A 22979-nucleotide genomic window follows, 5' to 3' on the forward strand; every position below is an offset into this window, starting at 1 on the left:
TTCGGCCCGGCTTGCTTGAATCCTGATGGTGCAATGAGCAAGGGACTCATGTCTGAGTATACCCTTCCACGCTTAGGGTGGACAAAATTATTTACAACAAGGGGTGGTGAGGGACAGAGTCTCTGAATGAAGCAGAATACTCTCACCCAGTCAAGAGATCAGGGCTAGATCCAACACCGTTTTTTAGCTCATTGCACCATCCCAGTTTCAGAACCTGGCTGTATGCAAATTAGTCTGTTCCTGTCCCAGTGCATGATGGGAACAGGGCAAACCAAACTACAAAAGCCAATTCTTACACTGGGAAGAAAACAAGCTTCCGGGGACCGGTTTCTGGCATTACAGCCGTCTTCGGCCCGGCTTGCTTGAATCCTGATGGTGCAATGAGCAAGGGACTCATGTCTGAGTATACCCTTCCACGCTTAGGGTGGACAAAATTATTTACAACAAGGGGTGGTGAGGGACAGAGTCTCTGAATGAAGCAGAATACTCTCACCCAGTCAAGAGATCAGGGCTAGATCCAACACCGTTTTTTAGCTCATTGCACCATCCCAGTTTCAGAACCTGGCTGTATGCAAATTAGTCTGTTCCTGTCCCAGTGCATGATGGGAACAGGGCAAACCAAACTACAAAAGCCAATTCTTACACTGGGAAGAAAACAAGCTTCCGGGGACCGGTTTCTGGCATTACAGCCGTCTTCGGCCCGGCTTGCTTGAATCCTGATGGTGCAATGAGCAAGGGACTCATGTCTGAGTATACCCTTCCACGCTTAGGGTGGACAAAATTATTTACAACAAGGGGTGGTGAGGGACAGAGTCTCTGAATGAAGCAGAATACTCTCACCCAGTCAAGAGATCAGGGCTAGATCCAACACCGTTTTTTAGCTCATTGCACCATCCCAGTTTCAGAACCTGGCTGTATGCAAATTAGTCTGTTCCTGTCCCAGTGCATGATGGGAACAGGGCAAACCAAACTACAAAAGCCAATTCTTACACTGGGAAGAAAACAAGCTTCCGGGGACCGGTTTCTGGCATTACAGCCGTCTTCGGCCCGGCTTGCTTGAATCCTGATGGTGCAATGAGCAAGGGACTCATGTCTGAGTATACCCTTCCACGCTTAGGGTGGACAAAATTATTTACAACAAGGGGTGGTGAGGGACAGAGTCTCTGAATGAAGCAGAATACTCTCACCCAGTCAAGAGATCAGGGCTAGATCCAACACCGTTTTTTAGCTCATTGCACCATCCCAGTTTCAGAACCTGGCTGTATGCAAATTAGTCTGTTCCTGTCCCAGTGCATGATGGGAACAGGGCAAACCAAACTACAAAAGCCAATTCTTACACTGGGAAGAAGACAAGCTTCCGGGGACCGGTTTCTGGCATTACAGCCGTCTTCGGCCCGGCTTGCTTGAATCCTGATGGTGCAATGAGCAAGGGACTCATGTCTGAGTATACCCTTCCACGCTTAGGGTGGACAAAATTATTTACAACAAGGGGTGGTGAGGGACAGAGTCTCTGAATGAAGCAGAATACTCTCACCCAGTCAAGAGATCAGGGCTAGATCCAACACCGTTTTTTAGCTCATTGCACCATCCCAGTTTCAGAACCTGGCTGTATGCAAATTAGTCTGTTCCTGTCCCAGTGCATGATGGGAACAGGGCAAACCAAACTACAAAAGCCAATTCTTACACTGGGAAGAAAACAAGCTTCTGGGGACCGGTTTCTGGCATTACAGCCGTCTTCGGCCCGGCTTGCTTGAATCCTGATGGTGCAATGAGCAAGGGACTCATGTCTGAGTATACCCTTCCACGCTTAGGGTGGACAAAATTATTTACAACAAGGGGTGGTGAGGGACAGAGTCTCTGAATGAAGCAGAATACTCTCACCCAGTCAAGAGATCAGGGCTAGATCCAACACCGTTTTTTAGCTCATTGCACCATCCCAGTTTCAGAACCTGGCTGTATGCAAATTAGTCTGTTCCTGTCCCAGTGCATGATGGGAACAGGGCAAACCAAACTACAAAAGCCAATTCTTACACTGGGAAGAAAACAAGCTTCCGGGGACCGGTTTCTGGCATTACAGCCGTCTTCGGCCCGGCTTGCTTGAATCCTGATGGTGCAATGAGCAAGGGACTCATGTCTGAGTATACCCTTCCACGCTTAGGGTGGACAAAATTATTTACAACAAGGGGTGGTGAGGGACAGAGTCTCTGAATGAAGCAGAATACTCTCACCCAGTCAAGAGATCAGGGCTAGATCCAACACCGTTTTTTAGCTCATTGCACCATCCCAGTTTCAGAACCTGGCTGTATGCAAATTAGTCTGTTCCTGTCCCAGTGCATGATGGGAACAGGGCAAACCAAACTACAAAAGCCAATTCTTACACTGGGAAGAAAACAAGCTTCCGGGGACCGGTTTCTGGCATTACAGCCGTCTTCGGCCCGGCTTGCTTGAATCCTGATGGTGCAATGAGCAAGGGACTCATGTCTGAGTATACCCTTCCACGCTTAGGGTGGACAAAATTATTTACAACAAGGGGTGGTGAGGGACAGAGTCTCTGAATGAAGCAGAATACTCTCACCCAGTCAAGAGATCAGGGCTAGATCCAACACCGTTTTTTAGCTCATTGCACCATCCCAGTTTCAGAACCTGGCTGTATGCGAATTAGTCTGTTCCTGTCCCAGTGCATGATGGGAACAGGGCAAACCAAACTACAAAAGCCAATTCTTACACTGGGAAGAAAACAAGCTTCCGGGGACCGGTTTCTGGCATTACAGCCGTCTTCGGCCCGGCTTGCTTGAATCCTGATGGTGCAATGAGCAAGGGACTCATGTCTGAGTATACCCTTCCACGCTTAGGGTGGACAAAATTATTTACAACAAGGGGTGGTGAGGGACAGAGTCTCTGAATGAAGCAGAATACTCTCACCCAGTCAAGAGATCAGGGCTAGATCCAACACCGTTTTTTAGCTCATTGCACCATCCCAGTTTCAGAACCTGGCTGTATGCAAATTAGTCTGTTCCTGTCCCAGTGCATGATGGGAACAGGGCAAACCAAACTACAAAAGCCAATTCTTACACTGGGAAGAAAACAAGCTTCCGGGGACCGGTTTCTGGCATTACAGCCGTCTTCGGCCCGGCTTGCTTGAATCCTGATGGTGCAATGAGCAAGGGACTCATGTCTGAGTATACCCTTCCACGCTTAGGGTGGACAAAATTATTTACAACAAGGGGTGGTGAGGGACAGAGTCTCTGAATGAAGCAGAATACTCTCACCCAGTCAAGAGATCAGGGCTAGATCCAACACCGTTTTTTAGCTCATTGCACCATCCCAGTTTCAGAACCTGGCTGTATGCAAATTAGTCTGTTCCTGTCCCAGTGCATGATGGGAACAGGGCAAACCAAACTACAAAAGCCAATTCTTACACTGGGAAGAAAACAAGCTTCCGGGGACCGGTTTCTGGCATTACAGCCGTCTTCGGCCCGGCTTGCTTGAATCCTGATGGTGCAATGAGCAAGGGACTCATGTCTGAGTATACCCTTCCACGCTTAGGGTGGACAAAATTATTTACAACAAGGGGTGGTGAGGGACAGAGTCTCTGAATGAAGCAGAATACTCTCACCCAGTCAAGAGATCAGGGCTAGATCCAACACCGTTTTTTAGCTCATTGCACCATCCCAGTTTCAGAACCTGGCTGTATGCAAATTAGTCTGTTCCTGTCCCAGTGCATGATGGGAACAGGGCAAACCAAACTACAAAAGCCAATTCTTACACTGGGAAGAAAACAAGCTTCCGGGGACCGGTTTCTGGCATTACAGCCGTCTTCGGCCCGGCTTGCTTGAATCCTGATGGTGCAATGAGCAAGGGACTCATGTCTGAGTATACCCTTCCACGCTTAGGGTGGACAAAATTATTTACAACAAGGGGTGGTGAGGGACAGAGTCTCTGAATGAAGCAGAATACTCTCACCCAGTCAAGGGATCAGGGCTAGATCCAACACCGTTTTGTAGCTCATTGCACCATCCCAGTTTCAGAACCTGGCTGTATGCAAATTAGTCTGTTCCTGTCCCAGTGCATGATGGGAACAGGGCAAACCAAACTACAAAAGCCAATTCTTACACTGGGAAGAAAACAAGCTTCCGGGGACCGGTTTCTGGCATTACAGCCGTCTTCGGCCCGGCTTGCTTGAATCCTGATGGTGCAATGAGCAAGGGACTCATGTCTGAGTATACCCTTCCACGCTTAGGGTGGACAAAATTATTTACAACCAGGGGTGGTGAGGGACAGAGTCTCTGAATGAAGCAGAATACTCTCACCCAGTCAAGAGATCAGGGCTAGATCCAACACCGTTTTTTAGCTCATTGCACCATCCCAGTTTCAGAACCTGGCTGTATGCAAATTAGTCTGTTCCTGTCCCAGTGCATGATGGGAACAGGGCGAGAGTACTCTGCTTAATTCAGAGACTCTGTCCATCACCACCCCTTGTTGTAAATTATTTTGTCCACCCTAAGCGTGGAAGGGCATACTCAGATGTGAGTCCCTTGCTCATTGCACCATCAGGATTCAAGCAAGCCGGGCCGAAGACGCCTGAAATGGCAGAAACCGGTCCCCGGAAGCTTGTTTCCTTCCCAGTGTAAGAATTGGCTTTTGTAGTCTGGTCTGCCCTGTTCCCATGATGCACTGGGCCAGGGACAGACTAATTTGCATACAGCCAGGTTCTGAAACTGGGATGGTGCAATGAGCTAAAAAACGGTGTTGGATCTAGCCCTGATCTCTTGACTGGGTGAGAGTACTCTGCTTAATTCAGAGACTCTGTCCATCACCACCCCTTGTTGTAAATTATTTTGTCCACCCTAAGCGTGGAAGGGCATACTCAGATGTGAGTCCCTTGCTCATTGCACCATCAGGATTCAAGCAAGCCGGGCCGAAGACGCCTGAAATGGCAGAAACCGGTCCCCGGAAGCTTGTTTCCTTCCCAGTGTAAGAATTGGCTTTTGTAGTCTGGTCTGCCCTGTTCCCATGATGCACTGGGCCAGGGACAGACTAATTTGCATACAGCCAGGTTCTGAAACTGGGATGGTGCAATGAGCTAAAAAACGGTGTTGGATCTAGCCCTGATCTCTTGACTGGGTGAGAGTACTCTGCTTAATTCAGAGACTCTGTCCATCACCACCCCTTGTTGTAAATTATTTTGTCCACCCTAAGCGTGGAAGGGCATACTCAGATGTGAGTCCCTTGCTCAGTGCACCATCAGGATTCAAGCAAGCCGGGCCGAAGACGCCTGAAATGGCAGAAACCGGTCCCCGGAAGCTTGTTTCCTTCCCAGTGTAAGAATTGGCTTTTGTAGTCTGGTCTGCCCTGTTCCCATGATGCACTGGGCCAGGGACAGACTAATTTGCATACAGCCAGGTTCTGAAACTGGGATGGTGCAATGAGCTAAAAAACGGTGTTGGATCTAGCCCTGATCTCTTGACTGGGTGAGAGTACTCTGCTTAATTCAGAGACTCTGTCCATCACCACCCCTTGTTGTAAATTATTTTGTCCACCCTAAGCGTGGAAGGGCATACTCAGATGTGAGTCCCTTGCTCATTGCACCATCAGGATTCAAGCAAGCCGGGCCAAAGACGCCTGAAATGGCAGAAACCGGTCCCCGGAAGCTTGTTTCCTTCCCAGTGTAAGAATTGGCTTTTGTAGTCTGGTCTGCCCTGTTCCCATGATGCACTGGGCCAGGGACAGACTAATTTGCATACAGCCAGGTTCTGAAACTGGGATGGTGCAATGAGCTAAAAAACGGTGTTGGATCTAGCCCTGATCTCTTGACTGGGTGAGAGTACTCTGCTTAATTCAGAGACTCTGTCCATCACCACCCCTTGTTGTAAATTATGCTCTCCCTTGGCTGCTGTGCTTCCGCCGGTTTTTCTAATTTTTACAACATGAGATCATTTGACTTGATTTAGAATAAAGCAAGTCAATGAAAAAGAACTTGTAGAGAACATGTTTCTTTTTACAAACCATCTTATCTCCGTCAGTGAAAGATATGGAAGCCCCATCGTCCCCGGTGAGATCGTGCAGGTAGGCAATTGCTGAAATGACCCATACCTTGCAAGCATCTCCTGGCAGTTCTCCATATAATTATTTGTTGGGGCATTTTACCGTAAGTCTTGTAATGCACATTGTCGGCACATGTTTTACTTTGTATCAAGGGAAGGAATGCCTCTCCATTGGCCGTACCCTCTTTTTAGGTCTCGCCTGTCGATGCGCATGCGCATCGAGCAAGCGAGACTATAGGGGCTCATCGACTCTTTATCTAACTTGCAAGGAATCGTGGCGATTCCTTGCAGTGCCCGTGACTTTTAAGCTCAATGCGCATGTGCATTGAGCTTAAAAGCGCGTGCACAGCCGCCCGCATTCCTCCGACACCTTTGAAGTGAAGCTTAGCTTCACTTCAAAGGCCCGGCTTCTTCACACCCACATGCCGCTCTGCCCCGCTCCGCCCCCTCCCCTGAGTCAGCACTGCAGAGAAAGCCGCCTCACGCTTTGAAGCCTGTGCATCGGCCATTATCTTTCGCCTTCCTTCTCGCTCACTTAAAATGGCTTTCCAGTCACCACGGGTGGCGGCAACACGAAGCGCAAGTCTTTTGTTGCTTCGAACGAGATATGCAAGTAGCCAGCCTGAACGCCTCACCCCGGATTCCTCTGTTTGTACACGCTTGATATATTTTATTCCTGCAGTATTTGTTAGGCTTCGGTGGGAGAAATGACACTCATTTCGCGTACACAAATGTTTTTTTGAATCTGAGCATATTTATACAGAAGCCCTTGTGTTGTATGGAAATGAGATTAAACGTGTATTACCACCTCCGAACCTTATTGTTTTTATTCTTTTCTATTTGCCTCGTACAACGCATTTTGCACCTTCAATACAAGAACTATCGCATATGGCTACACGTCTAGGCAGGAGGAGTACATGATTTCGAGAATGCCCTATTAAACTGCATTATTTTGGCGTATACCATAAAATCGGTGCAACTCCCACGGTCTGACTACCAGTTACAGTCCCCAGGGGGTTATTTCTCCATAAGACCCTAGTACTGTTCGTGGTCTTTGCAGTTGTGTCGCACGTGCATTCGGCTTCTGTGTACGACTCCGGCCTCAGTCTCTACCTGGGGGAGGGGGTGGGCTGGGCAGCTCGGTTCTCCTGCCTGTGAGCGTCGCACGCACTATGCTTGTCGCAGCTCTACACAATGCTTGTCGCAGCTCTACACATTTCACGCACCGGGCGCCACGTGTTTGAGTATATCTCACGCACCCTGAATCTCGTACAGGCATGGTACCGGTGTTCACCTCACACACTTTGTTTTTGAGAGTCACACACAACACGCTTATGTTTCCGAGTATCTCACACTATTCCTGCGTCTGTGAGCATCTTCCATGTTATTTTTTTCATTTATTTTATTTAATGCGATTTTATATAGCGCGAATATTATCCAAGGTGTCAGAGCGCTTTACAGGGGCATCACAGGCACACACCAGGCGTCTCGAGAGCGTCAGACTCGCCCATACTCGGCGTCTATCTCACACCCGTGTGTGTGAGCCTCTCGCGCTCTGAGCGGTTCACACGCACTGTACACGCTCGTATTCTCACACCAGGGTTACCCTGTGTGGTAAAATCACACACAGGGCTCGTTTGTTGGCACCTCACACCAGTTTCCCATGTTAAACGATCTTTTCCCACCTCACACTTCTGTGTTTCTATTCCTTCTCCACCTTCCCGTGTGTGAGGAGCCCCACGCATTACATACAAAATGCTTCATGTGTTTGTCTCCCACATACTTGAGTTTGTTGTGCTTGTGTTGTGAGCATCTCATGCACTGCTCTTTTGTGACCTCGTGCGGTGTACTCGCTTGGAAATGTTTCTCACAGTTTTCAAGTATCTCCCTCGGGCTCTCGTGCTGTGTTCATCGCAAACACCACACTTCTGAGTACCACCCACACACAGCCACCTCGTTCTGTATATCGAACTATGCTCATCATTGTGCATTTCCCGCTCCACATCAGGGCTTCTCGCGCGTGTACCTGTATCTCACACACGCCCGCGCATCCTAGCATCTGGCATGCTGCAAGCTTTTCATATTTGTAAGGTTCTCGCACCGTGCGTCTCCTTTTGCACCTCACTATGATACAGGCGTGAGGCGTCTCATAACTCACTCACCCTCACTCACACTCACTCACACTCAGTCACTCTCACTCACACTCAGTCACCCTCACTCACCCTCACTCACCCTCACTCACCCTCAACCCCTCACTCACCCTCACTCATCCTCACTCACCCTCAACACCTCACCCTCACCCACCCTCAACCCCTCACCCTAACTCACAATAACCCTCCCTCACCCTCACCCTCACTCACTCTCACTCTCACTCACCCTCAACACCTCACTCACCCTCAACACCTCACTCACACTCAACTCCTCACTCACCCCCACCCTCACTCACCCTCAACACCTCACCCTCACACAGTGCAATAGGTCTCACAGGATTTTTAGTTAAAGCTTTTACAAATGTTTATTGCTTTTTTGATTTGTAATTCTTTAGCATTGGCTACAAAAAATAAAAATGCAAAAGATTTACAACAAAAAACCCATAAACAATTCTAAATGCACTAACTCTAATGCTGCGAGACCTATTGCATTTCCAATGCTTGTTTGTTGTGAATTTCATACAAATGTCGTGAATAATTCTCTCATGCGCGGTGGTCTGAGGTCAAAGAGGCGAGACTAGCTTGAAAAGGCGCCCAGCTGTATTAGTTTGCAGTAAGGTGCTTCATTGTACAGACTTATAATTCTGAACACATATCGAGCACGGTAGATACTGGTTGCTTCTGTCTGTATATAACGTGATTGTTAGCTATCTGCACTGCGAGTGTGGCAGGCCGCACACAGTGCTCTTGTGTGATTATACATAATGTAAAGCGAATAAGTGTTCCTTTAATGACGCCAACCACTGTAGAATACATGATTTTTGTTAAATACAGTAGGTTAAATGCTGGGGTTATGTTTGCCGGCTTGCGGGGACTTCGCTGCACCCCTCCTCAGTCCAAACTAGCAGGGCAGGGTTTGTTGTTTTGGAGTGCGCTGCCAGCGGAAGGCAATTCTCAAATTTGGTGGGACACTCTCCTCTGCTGCTCTATGTTCACAGTTCTCGTTAAACAAGCAGTCACATTGGCGGAGTTTTAACTATAACCAACGCTGTTTTTTGGGTTTTTCAAGGCACCGTATTTCTAGTCGACTGTTGTACTGGCATTAATGGTTATGGTCAATGAACGCAATTTTTAAATATTTTCTTTCTATTTCCAAGTGGTAGTCCTTTTCCCATCTTCACAAATGTGATGAACGGAAATAGTACACATATTTTGCATTAATTTTTCTTCATGGAATCCAAACAAGACCACCCTGTGCATGTACTTTTAGTTTTTAAAAGTTTTGTGATGGTGAGGTCTATTTTCTTTCCTGAAAATGTTTCACTTTTACAAATGTTTGAAATCGATTTCTTCCAAATTGAGCAGTGCGTTTACATTTTTGTGTGCACGATTGGCCAAATGCACGATTTTTGGACACATGGCATTGTCCTTTCCACAGTACGTGACTATCCTGCTTTTATTTTATGTATTTACAGTGTCCCCTACATTGCTTGGAGTATATAAAACAGAACTGCTTTTCTGTTTAATTCTATAAAAGCCACGGAGCGAGGGGGGGCTTCAGTGCATGTGAGCGGGCGCGCGCGCACCACTCTAATGTTTACCCCACCCTCCCCCATCACTGTACCTGCTGGCATTCCCCCCTCCCTTCTCGCCCAGTCCTTCTTGTCACCTCGGCGTGCACTCACCCCTCCTTTCTCCCCTTTCGGCCGCTTTAATGTTCTCGTCTCAGTGAGCAGCGCGTGGGTATTGTGAGCAGCAGCCGCAGGATATGCTCTGTAATGATGTGCTGCCTGAGGGAGAAGAGGGAAATATACGTGTGCATCTGGGCCCATTCAACCTCTGGCCTCTTTACTGAGGCTGCCAAGGAAGCAATATGAATGAATGTATTTTTTATATTTGTATTTAGTCATTTGAAAAGTGTCCACGCGATTTGCATCCTCAGTTTCTTGAAGAGTAACAACTTTCTAGTATGTAAAAAAAACAAAAAACGCAGCATACAATATTAAAAGCGAAAACGTAAGTATTATTTTTGGCTCAGGATCTGTGACTGCGCTATCTTGCTGACGGGACTGCAAAACATGCAGTCTCTTGCGTCACTTCTTAGCCTCCATATGTCCAGGTCCCTCGAGGAATCTCGTCCTACAAGCACACCAACTGCGAAATGTACTAAACATTAGGTTCGAGAGTCCCACTTGTGAACTAGTGCTTCGAAAACCAGTCAAAGGAGCTGCTTTTCCCCACCAGTGCAAAGACTGGTAGCCGGCGCAGGTCCACCCAAGTGCACACAATATAGCCAGTCAGGGCTCCGAGTGCCACTGCCTTACCCACTACAAATTAACATGGAACCCAAGCCATTCCAAACGAACGCATACAAAAGCAGTATTTACTTTCTGCCGCTCACCAGTCAGACTGCAGGAGGACAGACCATCCCCCTCCACCAAAGGCCACCCGAGAGGTACACATCTCATTAAGCGCCCGCAATCACATTAAGCGCCCGCAATCACTTTGGCGGCACCCCTTTGATGTCCTCAGTGAGCCGCGCGGTGTAAACACCCAGCCCTTCCATGAGCCCTCACAGAGCCCAGGTCTGCCTGCACAGGCCTTTGAAATGTCTCTAAAGGACAGACAGGCTGCCTACTGGGGTGAGCCAACCCTTTCAATGCCTCTTTGATAAGCCCTGTCACCGCATCCTGCAGGGGCTCCTCGAGACCCCCTGACATTTCCGCCACTCTTTTAAAGGCAGCTACACAGACTGTTTGGCTTCTGTGTCTGCCTGCTCACTTCCTCTGCTCTTTCCCACTTGCTTTCAACCCTGAATTAAACACAGCAAATGAAGCTTTCAACATCGCCATGCAGACCCTGCCCACAATAATGGCTTCTTCTTATCTTTTTTTAATCACACACGTGCCCACTCCTTCTGCACCCTTCCCAAAAGCAGTTCTTTTTTGCTGTTTTTATGTGGGTATTGTGAGCAGCCATGCCCACAAACATGGCTTCTTCTGGTCTATTTTTAATCACACACATGCCCACTCCTTATGCACCCTTCCCTGAAGCAGTTCTTTTTTGCTATCTTTATGTGGGTATTGTGAGTAGCAGGACATGCTCTGCAATGATGTGCTGCCTGAGGGAGAAGAGGGGAATATCCGTGTGCATCTGGGCCCATTCAATCTCTGGCCTCTTTACTGAGGCTGCCATGGAAGCAATATGAATGAATGTATGCCCATCTAATTTTAGGACTTGGATCCTTTCCTGTGATAGACTAAGGGGCTGGTTAAGTCAGCTGTATCTTGTTGATCAGACAGGACAACAAGAAAAGTCAGCTTTTCTTGGTCTGATGACATTTCATCGAGCCTTCCAACAGTAGTGTAATCGAATAGCTGCCAAAAAATGCTCACTCTACCTGAAAGTCATTCATGAGCTGGTAAGCACTACATGCCAGAGAGACCGACCTGGTGATGGTTGGATCTAAAAATGAATTTTCATTTGCAACGCTGGGAAAAACATGTCTACTAGCAGGCAGTCGAATTATGGAAGTCGACTTTGACCAAAGGCTCGTTCTATAATGAACCTGACAGTTTTGATTCTCAGAGCGGAATCACCACTTTGCATGGTCTCGTTTTCTCTTACCTCAGCTCGCTCGAAGGCGGAGAGGTTCTGCACAGATTCCCAGGTCGGGCCCATTCGCCAAACAACAGATAAGGGGCTGATATGGATTAGAAGGGGCAGGTTTTTATGACACAACCGTGAGGGATATCCATCCGGCCTATTGCAAGTATGAAATTATGCAACCCCTTGTAATTAGACGAACGAGATGTCCGTCACAAATTGTAAATCATGCCCCTAATCACCGATGGCGTAATTTCAGGCACAGATGACGAGCTACAAGAGATTGGGTAGGTCTACTGATTTAAGTAGATACAGAACAGAACACTGAACAGGGTAGAACGAAAAGCTAAAACAATCACCAACCCTGAAAATGTTTAACTTCGTGGCCCATATTTCACAGAGGAATCGGACAATTTACTCAGAAAGCCCACCCATCTTCTTATTGTGTTCAACTCGGTCAACTTGAATCCTTCTCCATAATAAATTTAAAATGTATTACAGTATTAGCAGATATGTACGCTAAGAACTTCCATTTTCTTTTCATTATATTGTATTAAACCTAAACCTAGTAACTCCACTCTGCATTCTAGGTGGTTTACAAGGCTGTATATTTCTCTATCTATCTATTGCCCTCACTCTATCTATCACCCTCACTCTATCTATCTATCGCCATCACTCTATCTATCGCCCTCACTCTATCTATCTATCACCCTCACTCTATCTATCGCACTCAGTCTGTCTATCTATCGCACTCACTCTATCGATCGCCCTCACTCTATCTGTCTATCGCACTCACTCTATAGATCGCCCTCACTCTATCTATTGATCGCCCTCCCTCACTCTATCTATCTATCTATCTATCGCCCTCACTCTATCTATCTATCTATCGCCCTCACGCTATCTATCTATCGCCCTCACTCTATATATCGGCCTACCTCTATCTATCAATCGCCCTCACTCTATCTATCGTATCACCACAGCATTACTCAGCACCACCACAGCATCACTAAGGGACACCACAACATCACTATGCGCTACCACAGCATCGCTTGTCGCCACCACATCACTCAGCGCCACCACAGCATTAATCTGTGCAACCATTCAACAACAACTGGTTCAAATATGTTATCTCAATGTTTCAAGCTTTATTACAAATGTCACAAAAAGATGTTAATATTTCACTTCTGTTCTTAGATTTTCGTCACAATAAAATACACTGAACATAATCTTCACAAAAGTTATTTACAAAAGTTTAAGCTATTGCCATTATAAATTACAATAACTTTTAATTAAGTATTAATTATTAAAAAAAATTAAAAGCCATTGTTCTTTGTAATATCAATACATTTAAGTCACGTAAATACAACACATATTGCATTACAAATACTATAGGTGTCACATTTGCGAAAGTTAAAACTATTGGCATTGTAAATGACAAAGCTCTTAATTTCGCTTTTTCAAAACCAACACAATAAATAAAATATTTGTCATTTACAAGACCAATTGCTCAAACTTTCCTAATGCGAGACCTATTGCATTGCAAATGCTTGTTTTTATTTCGATCCCTTAGAACCAGGATACGTATAGATTGTTTCCCGGGTATTCTACCAATTTTAGCGCGAATCCTATAACTCCAGGTAATTATAAGATTGAGGGTGATCTTTATTTCGTTGTGTTTTCTATGGCCCGTTGGTGTGCTTTCTCATGCTCCCACTTAAGACGAAACACCATCCCTGAGGCCTTCAGTCTGCTCCGCCTCGTTTGACTAGACAAGCGGGCACTAATACGCACCCTCCCCCCTCTCACATGGCTTTGTTTGCAAACAGTACAGAGCGGCCTCTGCCCGCCAACTACGTGCAAGAGTAGGGCGTTAACCGCCAATCACTCGACCGATGAACCGCCCCCTAGCCAGGATAGGCGGTGCCCCAAAAATTCTTGAATGAACAGTCAGCGAGTGCCGCACTGCGCATGCTCCACCTGGCCTACGTCTCTTTCCTTCAGCCAATGGGTCGTTGGAATGTACTGCCTCGGGGAGGGGCAGCCAGCGGGGTGTTCTTTATGGCGGGCTGGAAGCGGAAAGGATGTAGGAGTAGCGCTTGGTCTTCGGAATTTTTCAGTCTGCGAATTAGAAGCGCGAGTGTTCGTGTTACGATTCGCCGTCGCAGCCAGCATTCATACACGCCTGCTCCGGTTCGGCTAGTTCTTTGGCAGCCTAAAGCCTTCTGAACACTTTGTTTGGCTCGCACCATGCCGAAGTTCCGTAAAATAGTAATTCTTGGCTACCCATCGGTCGGTGAGTGAAAAACGGTCGTCATACTGCGCATGCGTGCATCGAAGGAATACGCGTCCCGCGCTTCGGTTACTGCGCATGCGCTTGCGAGAGTAAAGAGGACAGCTCTTTTAGAGAGCAATGAACTGCACCTCTTTGAAAGAGAAATGTTACTTAGTGTCTGTTATTAGGATATCTTCGTGTTCTCGACACACGGCTCCTGCCTTGTTTACGCTTCTCTGCCCCTTAAAGTTTCGACTATATTTTAACAAACTTTAGTTTATTTGCTACTTTAACGGGAGACGCCCTCTTATGGTGTGCTTCATATCCACCTTCCGCGTCTGAAGGTCCTCCCTGCGTCCCTCTTCTGCCATGCGGCGTACTCCTTCGTAGTTTGCCTTACCACAAAGTAATTGAATTGATGTGTTGCGATAGACTGGCTGTGTCAAAGTAGAGGACTCTATGTATGAGTATATCATGCCAGCACACCCGATCGATTCAGGTGGTAGACACCCATATTTGAATGCAAAAATGGTCTTTATTTTAGTTTTCTTCCACTTACAATTGCTTTAAATTCAGTTGGGGAAAATAAGCCCCCCCCCCTAATTTGATAATAGCCAAATGCTGTTTCCAAATAAGTGTGTGTGTGTATATATATATATATATATTTTTTTTTTACATGCCAACATTTAGGAAGAGGAAGAAGGTGGGAGACTTCTAAAAAATAATCGGAATGTATTTCTCCCGTTTAATTATATTGAAGTCTCCATTGGGTCTATTGACATGCATGAGGCTTGCAAGTGACTGTGCATAATCCAAGTCACACAAGACCAGTCCTTGCTGTCTGAATCCTGCAAAGCTACCTAGGTCTAACTGTTGACAGATTTTGTTCCCTTAGTCAGGGTTGTGGAATTTAATAAAATATCTACTTGGCGATGGTAAGAGTAATTTTTTTTCTATTGTTTTTGATGAATTAAAACCATAACAAAAATGCACTTTGATAAAAATCGTATTTGTTAAGAAATATTAGTTAATTTCTAAAAACTGAAACGTTTCTAATATTCCCGCTGTTCTCAGGGCAGTCCAGGATCAATACACAAGTTGTAATTGTGAAGGCTTAAGGTTTTTATAGTTATTACGCTAGCTCAGGGTACCACTGGCCCTTGCTTTGGTGCTGCTAATTGCAGGAACGTTATTAACTTTCCATTTAGTTGCAGGTCCTTTTGATCAAAGCTACTTGGCGATGGGATAGTTGCTTCAGAAATCTACATGTTCTGTTAAATAATCCACTTGTTCCTTTGGTGCCATGTAGTACGGCGATAAATTATAGCAGTAATCTTATTATATAAGAGATCTTCTAATAGCCTCACTGATTGTGCCAGGGCTCATACTACAGTAGGGCTTGAATTCCAGCAGTCTCTGCGTTTTGCAACCTTACCTCAGATCTACATATTAGGGCTGGAGGTAGCGTTGAGCAATAATTTTGGGCTGGAAACAGGGTATGTGCAAACATACTAGCTTGTATATTTTAGGGGTTTTCACATGCTGTTCTCTAATCTTTTTCCCTCACTGAGAGAGGCTGGAAATGTAGTCCTGAAAAAGAGCAGAAATTAAACTTCTTCCACTGGTTGGGGGGGGGGGGGGGCTTGGGGGGAGTAAAACCACACATGCATATGTGCTTGGGCTAAAATGTGTTTCACAAATATTTTTCAGTAGTACGATTTCTTGGCCTACTTTCTGTAAATTATTGTGAATTAATGAAAGCTGTAAATCTGCACTAACAAATGGGTACACTTTAGTGCCTTTACTATTTGGGCCTTTAATTTAGACTTGAGTTAACCTAGCCTATTTTTATTAAAATTCTGTTTCTTTCTATAGACTGGCTTCACTGTGAGTGATGGCATTATTTGACAAGGAGCATATCGGCACACAAAATATTTTTGCTAAGTGCCAGAGACTACTGTGGCAATGTGTGCTTTTTTTTTTTTTTAGACCAAAAAATATTATTCCCTTTTGCCAATGTTTGTTATAATGATGAGGGCCTGGCATCGTAAATATAATAATGTTTTATAAAAATCATGTCAGAAAAAGACGCATTGACAAAACTAAAAGGCTGACCACCTACGTCAGAGCTATTGGCTTTGCCAGTGATTGTTTATTTCATGTTTCCTATAAACTTGTTGAAACTGGTTGCACTAACTTTTCCTTTATAAATATTTTTGGGAATACTAGCATGCATCAATACATTTGAGTAGCTAATGCTTCAAGAAATAGTTAATTTCATAGTAGTGTAGCAAAAACTTTTTTTTCTAGTTGCATGTTTTTGCGAACAAATTATTTGAAAGCACACTCTTCAATCTTGCATTCAAACTCCTGCAAATATTTGCATCTAAACTGGGTGGCAGAGTGGGCTAAAGAACGGTGATGGATCAAACCCAGATCTTTTGACTGGGTGTGAGTGTTTGATTGGTTCGGATGCTTCGTCCATCACCACCCCCTTTTGTACAGCATTATACATAGCATCATGTTAAACTTTCAAACGTGTATACACCTTTTTATCCTTGGACAGCTGTCAGCAGTGCAGTCGAGCTTACAACATTTCCTAAGAGTGCATACCATAATAAATAAAGGCTTTGCATGAACAAACCATAAATACAAGTTCAAACCCCATTAACATATGAACACAAATATTACCTTAACTGCAGACAATGCCCTTCCTTGATCCATAATGTGGTACAGTAAACTGCCAGCCAAACGGTTTGTACTCCATGAAGTTAGGCCTACTTGTCCCAAGGACAAAATAAACATTAAAACTTGTCCTTGACCACAAACAATATGTCCTGGTAGTTGGGCAATACGAATTCCACAGTCCTATTGACCGTTCATCCGGTTCCAGTCAGCTCTTTCACGCACTTAGTTCTTATTACTCGTGCCTCACAATTCCATTCCTCTTTTAGCTTTGCCTGATTTGTCAGCTCAAGGAGTCTCCTCTTTTTCCCCAGACAGTAAGCACACTATACAGTCTAATGCTTGGCAGTGTACCACCATTTCAAGTTGACCTGTCCTTTGAGAATTAAGTAGTGAGAGACACTCCACTAGCAGATGGTAATGTCGATCTTGTACTCCTTATGTATATTGTGTTGGATAACACTAATAGATCTACAGACTTCAATGCAGCTGGGATAGTGTGAGGTGTTCCAAAACAGTCCCTACTGCAGATTTTGCTGCAAGCCCCTAACATGTAATTTAGGTTGGTTGTCTCACAGATCTACCAATTTCATGAGTTGAATGCAGGCGCCCCGATTAGCCAGCCCGCAATACTTTGAAAGATCCTCTGGATTACACCTCCCAGCTTACGTAATGCACCACACTTCAGTGGGAAATGGTGACTTTTGAACCAAGATAAGGTTGCAGATCTTTTATAGGAGCAGCTGAACTGTTGTATATGTTGCTGTTTATGGAACAGGGGTAGATGAACCATGATAGCCAGTGTAACATTTCTTCACATTTTGTGCCATCTTTATCCTCCCCAAATCACTCCAATATCGTACCTACAACCTACTAGTCTCTCCTAACATTTGTCTCGCTCCAAATCTATATCCTCTTCCATGATTCTACTGAACAATTTGCCTTTGCCAGAAGGTTTGTGTAAAATTATCCAGGACTCTCTGACGGAAATCACAGATCCAATCCTTCTTGTAACAATAAGAAGCAGGCATTGGCAAAGCGAATAGGTCTCCTCTTTGGGACCTAATTGCATTTTCCCAGGGGTCGGAAAGCATCATCAAAAATACATACATTCATGTAAAAAATGCCATGCGTCCTTTTAATGTTCTATGTATTTTATATGTTGTGAAAAAGGATAACTTAAGAATTCATTGTTTCAATTGCATTTGGAGGTGATATGTGACTAGAGAAATTAATGCAAATAAATATGAAGGGGCTGTGTACCTATAAGTAGGAATTAAGTCATCCTTTACCTACGTAAATTGTGTGGTATCCCTCCACACCATCCCGTTTTTAGGTCTCGCGTCCTGTCAATGCGCATGCGCATTGAGCGGAGCGAGACTATTGGGGCTTAAACAGACTTTAACTAACTGGCGATTTGATGCTGTGCCCGTGCGCTTTTCGGTCAATGCGCAAGCGCATTGACCTATAATGCGCGTGCACAGCATCAAATCGTCAGCCGTCTGTTGCCCAGCTTGGTGCCGCTCCACCCCTTGCGGCATCAAAGGCTTTCACGGTCGGCCGGCCGTGCTTTCAGTTTGCCGCTCCACCCCCTGCGGCATCAAAGGCTTTCACGGCCGGCCGTGCTTTCAGTTTCACGAGCGCTGCATTGTTTTCACGGCCGGCCTCCGGCCGTGACTCGCATTTCTCCTTCCTTCGTGACCAGCCCCCCTCCCAGCGCTGCCTTGTTTTTTTTTTTTGCATGCCTGAAAAAAATAAAAACTTTGTCTTACTTGCCCAATATTTGTTTTTAATCTATTACTGTTGTCCACATAAATATAAGGTAGCCAGAATTGAAGATGAAACAAAGGTGTCTTTTAAAGTCTTCTGATTTTAGCTGACCAATCAATCAAATCATTTGTATAGCGCACTACTCACCCGGGGGGTCTCAAGGCGCTGGGGGGGGGTCCGCTACTGCTCGAACAGCCAGGTGTTGAGCTGCTTCCTGAAGGCCAGGTGGTCTTGGGTCAGGCGGAGGTGGGTCGGGAGGGAGTTCCAAGTCTTGGTGGCCAGGTAGGAGAAGGACCTTCCTCCCGTGGTGGCTCTTCGGATGCGGGGGACGGCGGAGAGGGCGTGGCTGGTCGATCGAAGCTGGCGTTTGGGAGCGTAGAAGTTGAGGCGTCTGTTGAGGTATCCTGGGCCTTGGTTGTGTAGGGCTTTGTGTGCGTGGGTGAGGAGCCGGAAGGTGATTCTCTTGTTGACCGGGAGCCAGTGCAGGTCTCTCAGGTGTCCGGAGATGTGGCTGCGGCGGGGGATGTCCAGGATGAGTCGTGCTGAGGTGTTCTGGATCCGCTGACAGCTTAGGTTCTCTTATGTTTATTTAGGACTACATGTTTAAAGCCAGAAGAAAGACGGTGTGCGTTTCTTGGACATTTGCTGTCAGTTCTTTATCGTGATTTTAAGCTTACATGCCCAGCTGTTGCCTATGCTGTGTGTGGGCGTTCCTCAGCCGCTACTTGTACACATTGATGCAGGAAGCATTTTTTAGGTCTCACCAGACAGCATAAGCTGCCTGGTTGTGGAGGATCTATTTTAGGCTTGCCAAAAAAAGTACAATTGCCCTATAACCAGTCCATTGCTTACCATTAGTTGGCTTTGTCACTTATTTGCCTGCTTCTTATTAGATGGCATGCTTTCTTGTTTCTCTCGCATCTAGAGTATATTTTGTTTACTATGCTTTTAAATGGCTGTCTTGTGCCCTTCCATTGCTCGCTCTCAGAACATTTGTTTAAGCACTCCTTAAAAGTGCAAGTTTACGTTCTCACTCACTCATGTACCCCTGTCGGATAGCTGTTCTTTGTTGCTCAGTCCCTCATGTGTTGCTCACTGTGTTTCTCTTCTGTGCGACTTCCATGCTACTCTGTGGGCCTCTTCTTTGGGTGCTTCTTTCATACTCCTGTGTTTCTTTGTCCCCTGTGTGCTTACTTTCCTCTTCTCACTCCACCCACACCGTTTCTGTCCTACCCCTTGCAGAGTTGCAGTCCTTAGTTATTTAACAGTTTTTAGAGTACCCAGCTCTTCTGTTTTCCTGTCGTGCCACTCCATATTAAGCACTTTAAGATCTGCTCGTTAGCAGCATTAAATAATTTTTTGTATTCCTACGTGGTGTCCACCATTTTGGGTTGGTAAATCAAACTAGCATTGAATATGCAATAGGTCTCTTCTTTTATTAAGTTAAAGCTATTAGCTTTGCTGTACAATACCATTAGCAAAACAAATTGTTTTAAGTTAATCAAAGGCGAGACCTATTGCATTTTCAATGCTTGTTCTCCATACTGGCTTCAAGGCAGCCTTTATATTTGGTGATTAACAAATCCCACACAATTACATTTCTTTCAGATAGCAGGCACCCTTGTGAGAAGGCCTGTTTCTTCTCTTTCTCTCTCTCTCTCTCTTTCTCTCCAGAAAAAGGCACCCAAGGTCTGGATTAGTTGTTCAGGGATGTGATAGTTGTGTATTTAACAAAAAGTATCAGACCTCTTCTTGTAAAAACATGGGTATTTTAGTCCCCACCATAGATCCCATCCACTTCGACCCCTGTTTACATGTAGATTTTCCTTGGTAGCAATTACGCCATGTCCTCCTTACTGCGCAGGGCCCAAGAAAATGAGGGGCAAGACCCCCGCTGTTTTTTTTTTATAATTCAAAGCCGCTAGGTTTGATGGCCCTGTGGGGTGGGCCGAGGAGACAGCCTGTATGTATCATTGGTTCTACAGGTGCACTGGAACTAATACCTCCATTTTGGCTGTTTTGCTATCCTTTCTTGCATGCCTTAGTGCCCAGTGCACTCTTGCAGTGCCTTTGTTTCTTTGGGCTTCAGCAATTGCTTAACGGAAGGAAAAATGTAAGCAGAGGAGAAACCTTGGACCACAGGGAAATAAATAGTAGGGAGAGGGATGGGAGCAGATGGCGGCCCATGCTTTTATAGGCAATGCAGAGTAGACAGCCCGCTGGCAATGATGAAGTTAGCAGCTATCATTAGTGAAGCAGGTGCAGTGGCACTGGGGCCCAGCTGTGTGCACGGCCCAGTGAATCACAATTATGTCTGTCTTGCTTTACAAGAAGGGTGTCAAGGCTTGTATTACCTGCTAGCATTATTGCTGAAGGCACCCTTGCTTCAAAGAGCGGGGCAACATGTGAGACCTGTTATTATTTATTCACCTTTCACAAAAGGGACATGTCGACTGTTTCAAGATAGGAGTGATAGGCATTGTGGGGAGGGTGTGAAGGAGGAAGAGAAGGCAGCATCCTACTTGGGATCTCAGCTATAACAACATTTGCTCTTTTATAGGCCTTCCATTTAGGGTGGATTATGAGTTGCAGAAAAAGTACCCCAGAGACCATCTCATAAGCCATGCCCCTCCCGCACCCCCAGTCTGTCATAAAGTTTTGGAGGGGGCTCTGATTTCAAAACCTTTTGTTCAGGCGGGCTCAGAGCAAAAACGGTTGAACGCCATGGCTCTAGTCTAATGCTTGGAATGTGGCTTAATGTGGTCAAAATAGTCTTGATCCTGCATACCTCCTCACAAGCCTGGAATTTTTGGCGCGCATATCAGCATGGTGTTCTCTAACTACGCTCACACCACTGCCAGAAGGCCACCAGTATATATGCTTACATTCAAACAAGGGCACTGGGCAAGGTTGTCCCGTCTCACTCCTACCTTTTCTCTTTTTGTTGAGCCCCATGCGTGCCAATGAGACCATCATCAATTAACACCAGTATTACATTTGTGATAAACTAATATAAATTAATTTGTATGCAGATGATGTCCTTTATGTCTAGGATCACCTACAACCTCCTTTCCAGAAGTAAGGAGACAATTGGAAGCCTTTGAGAGTGTGTTAGGTTATAAGATTAATGAACAATCAGAAACATTTAATAGACCCCCCCCAAAGAATAGGTCCGGGACTGGGAACAAGCATTTCCCTTTAGATTTGCTAAGCGACATATTCAATATTTAGGGATTACATTTTTTTTAAAGGGTTGTTGTGAAATGGTCTTGGACATGTAACATGACCGCATTGTCAAATCTTTTGAACAGTGCAAGGAGGGCTGTCACATAGATGAGGAAGAAAGACTAAGATAAGCACAGGTTTGACACAGGGTTTTACATCTCAGATTTAAGAAGGCTGCCACAAGGATGGGAATTTCATTTGAAACCGTTGCCGGGGTTTGTCCAACATCCTATGTCTCCTGCGCTCGATGGCAATCGGTCTCTTGGTAGGAGGGGTTGAGTTTTCATTGAGAGAAATGGCAAACCCAGTACATGAAGGGATTACTCTTTAGATGAAATCTGAGGGGGGTGATTGTGTTGAACTAGAGTCTGTAATATGTTAAATGGGCATAATGACATGGGGGGGGTCTTCCTTCCTATCGTTTTTGTCACCCTTAAATAACTTAGATTCCAGACACTAACATTATGGCGGTCTTCTTAATTTGGAAGATATGTAATATGGTCTGTTTGGAAAACCTAAATAAAAAGATATTTGATTTGAAAAAGCCTTGATTTGATCGCATGATATATGTATGTGTGTGTTATGATGTTTTGACTGGAGCACAGTACATAATGAAACCAGTCACATCCAGATCATTTAGAACTAGTACTACAGCCCTAGGTTCTGATCAGAATTGATTATGGTAATGCATTCCTAGTTGGTTTCCCGAAGTACAGATTGGCATCTTTGAAAAGCAGTATTACATGCCACTGCAAGATTGCTTGCTTGGAAATACCACAGTGATCATAATACCATTGTGCTAAAGGACCTCAAGTGACGCCCTCTGGAGCAAAGATGTAAATACAAATTATCGATATAACCCAAGCATGCATAAATATCTGGCGGCAAATGCACTTCCAGAAGCAAACGAAAACCAGTATTATGATTGGCCATTTGTTTAACTTCACACTAAATTTTTTTGTGTGTATGGAAAGACCCCTTCTTTAGCAAATAAACCTTCCCCACTATCTAGAAATCACTTTGGATTTCCCAAAATTTTCCTCGGAGTCTCTGCTTTCCATTGTCATTTGCTTCTTTCTATAATGTCAAATTGAGTTTCACCAAATTACTTATTTTCTACGGTGTAAAGCACTGCACTGCCCAGAAAGCCTGATATGAATGCTATTAAAAAGTATAAGTAAATAGTCCTTTATAACGATGATTAGTTAAACCACTCATCGCGATACT

General features: G+C 45.2%; 1 protein-coding gene across 1 annotated transcript in view; it reads left to right on the plus strand.

Moving 5' to 3' along the window:
• Window positions 1–13858: 13858 nt before the first annotated feature.
• RHEBL1 (RHEB like 1) overlaps window positions 13859–22979 on the plus strand; it is a 38725-nt gene continuing 29604 nt past the window's right edge. The window contains exon 1 of the mRNA XM_078685762.1: window positions 13859–14093. Within this exon, the coding sequence (XP_078541888.1) occupies window positions 14048–14093 (46 nt within the window). The 5' untranslated portion in view covers window positions 13859–14047. The remainder of the gene's footprint in view (window positions 14094–22979) is intronic.

The sequence above is a fragment of the Lissotriton helveticus genome, chromosome 1_1 (genome assembly GCF_964261635.1).
Source record: "Lissotriton helveticus chromosome 1_1, aLisHel1.1, whole genome shotgun sequence".
Lineage (NCBI taxonomy): Eukaryota > Metazoa > Chordata > Amphibia > Caudata > Salamandridae > Lissotriton > Lissotriton helveticus.